The sequence below is a fragment of the Frieseomelitta varia genome, unplaced genomic scaffold (assembly GCF_011392965.1).
Source record: "Frieseomelitta varia isolate USP_RPSP 00005682 unplaced genomic scaffold, Fvar_1.2 scaffold_371, whole genome shotgun sequence".
Lineage (NCBI taxonomy): Eukaryota > Metazoa > Arthropoda > Insecta > Hymenoptera > Apidae > Frieseomelitta > Frieseomelitta varia.
The window spans coordinates 684,484-691,575 of record NW_025110114.1 but is presented as its reverse complement, the minus strand read 5'-3'; the positions used below and the strand labels follow the sequence as shown (position 1 = coordinate 691,575).

Here is a 7,092-nt window from a genome sequence, read left to right as displayed (position 1 = left end):
TGCAAGTATAAAGAAAAGAATAAGGTTGCTCGAGAGTGTAAAATTATCAACGTTTGGCAATAATTTGGAAAGATAAGGACACTCGTTCAGAAATATTTATCTCGATCTTTCTACATAACAATAAAGGCGTACTTTCTAGTTAAATAGCCAAACTACTGTGAAATTATATTATTTCTATTAATTGCATACTATCGTCATTTAATTTGCAAGTATAAAGAAAAGAATAAGGTAAAATTATCAACGTTTGGCAATAATTTGAAAAGATAAGGACACTCGTTCAGAAATATTTATCTCGAGCTTCCCCCTCGAAATTATTTCGATGATGTCAAATGTTACTTACGAAGATTTTAAATAATAAAAGCGAAACATTTTCTGAGGAAAAAAGTCGATAGGTGTCGATTCTAGTCAAGTGATTGAACAATCTTTACTTAATTATATTTGCATGTACGAGAGCCTGGAGTTTTCAAATGCAAATATATCTAGCTTTGCTTCTTTCGTAGCTTTCGGGTTGTGTCAAGGATGCCCGATGCTCAAGTTTTGCGCGTACGAGAGACACGTTCGATCGAGCGAAATGTCGGATAGTTTTCAACGCGATTTAACTTCACTATTCGATCGAGACCTCGATTAAAACTAAATCTTTCACGATTCATTTAGTTGAGTTTGTTGTTTAAATAGAATGGAAAACTTTCGACTGGTTCGCGCGACGAAGTAAAAAAACATAGCGAGGACGAGGAACGACAATTTTTAGTAAAGTTGCAGGAAATTTTGACCTGTATAGTAGGCAGATAACAGTATGTGACAGTTTAATATTTTAATGACTCTTGCATTTTTCATTTCTCTAATATTTATGATCAAGAGCCACCGTCAGATCTGTATCAATATGACAGCTGATTAATGCGAAATGAATTCGAGATGTTAGTTTATTTACAACAATAAATTTCTTTACGAAACAGTAGATTTATTGCGTGTATTCTTAATAAAGTACGGGGGTTGAAATGTTTTATATGATAATTTTGAAAATCATAGATTTATGCTCATCTTTCATCCAATAAATTTGATCGCGAGAATGTTAAACATTAATTCCACAACTTTTCTCAATTCTACGTGAAATGAAATTAAGTACTTTATATGATAATTTTGAAAATTGCAAGTTTATGCTCGTACAATCAGATCTTTCATCTAGTAAATTCGATCGCGAGATGTCAGATACAATTCTACGACTTTTCTCAATTCTGCGTCAGATAAAATAGGATAGCAATTCCCAAACAATTCCGCAGATATGCCTTTTCATGAATATTCGCAGTAGATGTCCGAACGACGAACAGCAATCTGACGTGATCGTATCACAACGATCTCGTTACCATCCAGTTTCGAAATTGTTGTCCCCGCCGAGCGAGATGAAATCAATTTCAACCGGTACCGAATCGTCCATAAGATCTGAATTCCCAATAACGCGTGGGAATTCCTCGAAAATCTGGTAATAACAACAACGGCCGAGGGAATTCAGCTAATTATCCAGTCGATCAGACTGGAATAGGTCAGGCGCTCCCTTTCGATTCCTTCCTCCTTCGAGCAATTGCTCCATAAATCATCGCGTCGAAATCTCGTCTCGATAAACTCGAAGGTTCAGCGGATAGTACCTGGCGCTCGTTTGAAACGAGGATGAAACAGAGGTGAAACATGGCCGGTCAGCTTTTGCAATTTTTACAGAAGTGAAACGCGCGGTTGTTTTGTTGCCACTCCGAGTTTACACAACGCAAATCACGTAATATTAATGCCATTGACGTTTAACATCGTTTCTCTGCAATAACGTTATAACGACAGCGAGGTTGGTAACTCACGCCGGATTAAGTTATTCATTTACTAAATGGATTAACGGTGACATTAATGTTATTGCGATTAAATTAACTTTTTGACTCGGTTATTTTGATTGGATCATTTAGGGAACCAATCCAACCGAACCGCATATATTTGAGATAATCTTGCGCTTTACAAAACGTCATGAGACTTACCTTTTCTACATACCTTCGTCATAAATTGTCCTCTCCTTCCAACTCAATAATGGCATTCGCGTTTGATTTATTATATATCAAACACGCACATTGAAGTGAACTCCCTTCTTCGCGGTATTGGAAACACGACGAGATTGATAATTTGTCAATTTTCATTCAGATTTATCCCCGTACATATTATCGTACTCGTCGGTGGTACGACTTCGAAACGAAACTATTTGATATTATTTCAAGTGAAGATACCAAGGAGTCGCAAAAAGACGAATGAAAGAAGTCGAAGCGTTTTCGTAGGTCGATCATCTCGTTCACGACGTTCGCGTCAGCTCGCTCGGACCGAGCGAGAGCGTTCAGCCGCCGGATTTCGGCGTTATACGGTGATGTAGTACGCCCTCGGTTTACCTCTCGACGTGGTCGGGCTGAAGAACACACCGGGCGTCGACGGTGAGAAGGACCAAGAGGCCCACGAGGGCGGCGGAAGTGCCCGTCAGGAGGCGTAGTAGCCCTCGTGTCGTTTCCGGCATTTCTCACGGGCGATGTAGCACAGGGCGATGGTGATCAGCACCGCGATCGTGATCCCCATCCCGATGCTGATCCACATGATCTCCTCGTTGATGCCACTGTAGCCTTTCCCTGAAAGCAAGCTGGATTTATCTTGTAATCGGCACCTCGCACCGACGTCATCTTCGGCCATGCTTTTTTTCTGATCTCATGGACGTTCGTTTATGGAAATGGGAATTCTAACTGGACGAGGGTCACGTTGAAATCATCGACACAGATTTCTCTGACAATATTTCATCGACTTTAGATTTGTCCGACAATAACTTTAGCCGACAACAGTATTAACCGACAATGATACTGAAATTATTATGATATTTGTTCGTCATTGCTTTTCTAATGATAGGTTTAGTTATATTTTATTTTTAGTTGATGATACAGCAGTAAGAGAACCATCATTTTCAACCAAGATGATCGAGACATTTTTGTATAATTAACTATTTTCACTAACAATAAGAATGATTATAACTCTATTCGATTCAAAAGCCATCATGGTTGGCATCTGTGTCGAGTACTTGGCTGTGTTTCTCAGTGATTTAACAGTTCTCTTAGTTTTAGTTGTAAGCTCTAGTTATAGTATGTAAATAGCAAACATGTATCTTAGTGTAATCCTTGTACAAAAGTCTGCGAAATTCTTTCTAGATTCTAAAATTTATTCTAGAGGGTTCTATAGCGTAAATAAAAAAAAAAAACTCTATTCGATATACTAAAAGCAATAAAGACCATAGCCGAACGCCAAACTGAGGCAACGTCTGTGGCGATATGCAATTGTCTAAATTGTTGGCGGTCAATGCCATTGTCGATAAAAACTGTTGACGAGTAAAGTCGCTGTCGGACAAATCTGAAGTCGATGAAATATTGTCGGTAAAAATAGTGTCGGAGAAATCTGTGTCACAAAGATCATGCATCTCACGGTTGTTCCAAAAATCAATAATCTTGAGACATAGCAAATGCTACCAAGTGCAAATACATGGATAATATATACTAATATAATTGAAACTGATATAATTGTAGAAAGAATTCATATAATGCGCGACGCCTCTACTTTAACCTGATCGTGAATTCATCTTTTTTTTTTCTTTTTTTTACATTGTTTAATGGATGGGAGAATTTTCTCTCGAGAATTTTCAAAGGTTCAAACGTGCATAGAAACATTAAAGCAATTTTTTTTTTTTGCACTGTAACTAGATGTCCGCCATTGTTTTGAAGATCGAAGTTTCCACCTTCAAATTTGTTACATGATTCTTTTCGAAGAATATGTCGAATGTCGGAGTTAGATGATAAAAATTTAAGAAATTCCTATCGTTTCGTCGCCTAAATGTTCCAAGTTCGATAAAATAGTAAAAAAAAAGAGTCGTAAGAGGAGAAGAAATATTTCTGTATTCAAGGCTATACCGGAGTCGTAAATTCTTTTACATACGTTCGAATTTTCACAATTTTTCGGGAAGAAAATTCTCTTGTTCTAAAATTCTCTTGACGTTTAATTACTTAATTAATTAATTTTGAATGATTTAATTAGAAAAGTAGTATATTTAAACTTAAATTTAGTTATTTTTAAAGTGACAATTGATTAGACATTACGTAGAGGCTGTAGCTAACTTGGATGGACTGAAAGTTTAAACTCTGAACAGCGACTTTGAAGAGAAAAGTATGGAAATTGTCCGCGGTTGGAGGGTTAAGACTCTTGACCTAATTACGAACTATACGTATATCATGGATATAGGCTGCGAATTTTTACATGAACCTATTTCTTTATCGACACAATGAAATAGAGCTTGTACACGGCTGTAATTAATTCGTAGAAACTTATGACGAATACTTTACTCTTGAATTACGTATTCTGTGAATTTTTGTTTTCGAAAATTTTGCAAAAATTTGCGTAAGAAATCGCGGTCAGATGATTTGACGGGTCACGCGTACATGAAGCCAAACCGATCGATTCCATTTCTCTCAGAGTTTCTCACGAATTTCTAAAAGATCTGTTTCATTAGATTATAATTCCCATGATAATTTGAATTCTAACATTAAAACAAAAAAAATAATTTCACTTTTCTTCTCAATTTAGATAGAGTTAGTCCACCTAGTTTATACAATTTAATACTAATAACATATTTTTAATTTACTCAACTTGTAACTAGTAAGAAAGAATAGTTCAATTGATTTAATGAGAATAAAATCAACAAGAAATATATTAACACTAGAACTACTGAAAACAGTTAAAATGACGAATTTCTAATTTTCGTTATTATCCTAAATAATATTTTGTTATATAACAGTGTGTTTTCAAAGATTTGAATGATTTTTCGCAAACTGTATAAACACAAAAGCTTATGTACTCTACTTTCCATTTTCTTTTTTTTTCATTTTAGTTTCTCTGATGAAACATTTTACGTTTTAATTCTCTCTCTGTGTGTGTGTATGTGGTTCTTCACTGTGGGATTATCTGCCACTATACTATCAAAGGGAAATTCTACTGCATACTAATTGCGTAATAATTTTTTGTATGTGTTCATGATAGCACAGTTAACTGATAGGAATGCACAGAACCATATCAATGATTAATTTAGATTAATGTTGCCACTGTGTTTGAACTTATTGTTAGTATTACAAACTTTTGTATACGATGAAATCGGGCTTGAAAATGGAAGGTATAGTTCAGTTTGTTCCGATTGATCTATTGACCATTCCAGTTGAAGTCGTGGAAATATTTATATTTTGTTCTTTTTGGTATATTGGCCGTATACTAAAAATGGAAATTAAATGCGGTTTCGGTGTGCAATTTGGTGTTATTGTAAAAGTGTTTGCATTCTTTCTGTTATGATAGAACGATATCGATTTCATCCTGTACTAAATACGAATTCAATGCTGGAATGCACGCTTTTTTTTTTAGATTTAAATTTTTCCTGCAGTTTATTCGAACACGAATGAACGTACATAATTCGTTATAATTTCGATATAAATCGAAATTCGAGATTTTATGAATAGTACGAACAATTAGATAAGAATTAGTTAGATTTTCTGGATAAATAAATTTGAATCCAGGTAGTGGAAAATACCGAACAAATATTTTAACTTTTACCAATTGTCAAAATCATATTTTTTTTTTTCTAAAGGCTTTTTATCGTCGTTACGCTTTCGCAGTCTGAATTTTCAACGACTCTAGATGCGAACGAGAGATTAAATAAAAATCTAATTAAGAAATAAATTACTACCACTTCTCGTACAGGGTGCACGCGAGGCTAGCGAAAGCAGAATACCGTAAACGAGTGGTATAAAAAATTACCCTAACTACGCATGCCACGTATGACACATCTATCTATGCGCGTGCAAAATTAACACGAGAGTTTTAATTAACATCTCAGGCCAATTATTTTACACAGGAAAATTTATTTGCATTCTGATCTGCACGTAAATTGCCGAACTCCCATTCTTCTCATTTTTAATTTGCATTTCTTATTAAGTCGCTTCGGTGCATGTCGTTTCTTCGAGGTTTGAGTTTGCCGGATTAATAACCATAATTAATTAAATTCCAGCTTATCGTCGGTTATTGTCGAATCAAATTAAGGACCAAGCCGAGAGATAATCCGCGAAAGTTGCGTGAATTGCAACGTTACTGAAAAACGTGAGAAAAAATGATTTACACAGTGTCTCATCGAGAATGTAAAAAAATTGAGAGATAGCAAACATAACTCAACACTTTTATAATTAAAAGGAAATTCAATTCGTTGCAGTACAATTTCTTTTCCAAATTTTATTTTTCCAGCTTAAGGAAGAAACAGAATCAGAAATGTTCTTTTCAACTTTTTATGCGCAGATGAGTTTCGAAACTCGATAGAAGCGTGGCAAGAGTTGCTGATAATATAAAATTTAACAGCTCGAAAAGATAGTGCGAGTGTCAGGTCATTTCAACGTGGATAGTCTGATAGCGAGATGTCGGGAAGCGCGATTGTCGACTTTGAGAAGCAACGAAACTAAATTACTGTTGGAAACTGTTCACTCAAACATCAGTCATTTTCTTAACAAGTATTTCTCAAGACAAAATGAGATTAATTGAGAAACGATCATTTTTCTTTCTTCTCAAATTTTTCCTATAACGATGCAGATCTTCGTTTCATTCCGATATAGTGTACCCTATTTTCTATTCGTAAACGCGTAAATATCCAAAATCAAGATCAAACTGTTCGTCTCAAGAAAAAAACTTCTTTCTCTTTCTAAAAATCTATTACAGTTTCATATTCTCGACGAGCCACTGTGCATCACGCACGGTTCAACCTCTCAAGAAAGAACAAGAAGTACGATTTATCATTAGATTACCTTAAAACAAGAAGTACGATTTATCATTACTGCGGATTTAATACATGATAATAGACGTAAATATTCAAAAAGCAAGGAAGTATATAATAAAAATAATAATACACGTTATTATATTCAGATGATGGAACATTTTCTTTCATTCAGGTTAAAATTCTTCATTCATAGAAATCCACAGTCTACTCGTTAACCTCTTGCCACGTACGTCGAGAAC

At 35.1% G+C, this 7,092-nt stretch overlaps 1 protein-coding gene across 2 annotated transcripts in view; it reads right to left on the bottom strand.

Moving 5' to 3' along the window:
* Positions 1–1,039: 1,039 nt before the first annotated feature.
* The window catches only part of LOC122531049, a 51,521-nt gene continuing 45,468 nt past the window's right edge, over positions 1,040–7,092 (bottom strand). For both annotated transcript variants that reach the window (XM_043658603.1, XM_043658602.1), the window contains exon 3: positions 1,040–2,642. In XM_043658603.1, coding sequence (XP_043514538.1) covers positions 2,497–2,642 — 146 coding nt within the window. In that variant the 3' untranslated portion in view covers positions 1,040–2,496. The remainder of the gene's footprint in view (positions 2,643–7,092) is intronic.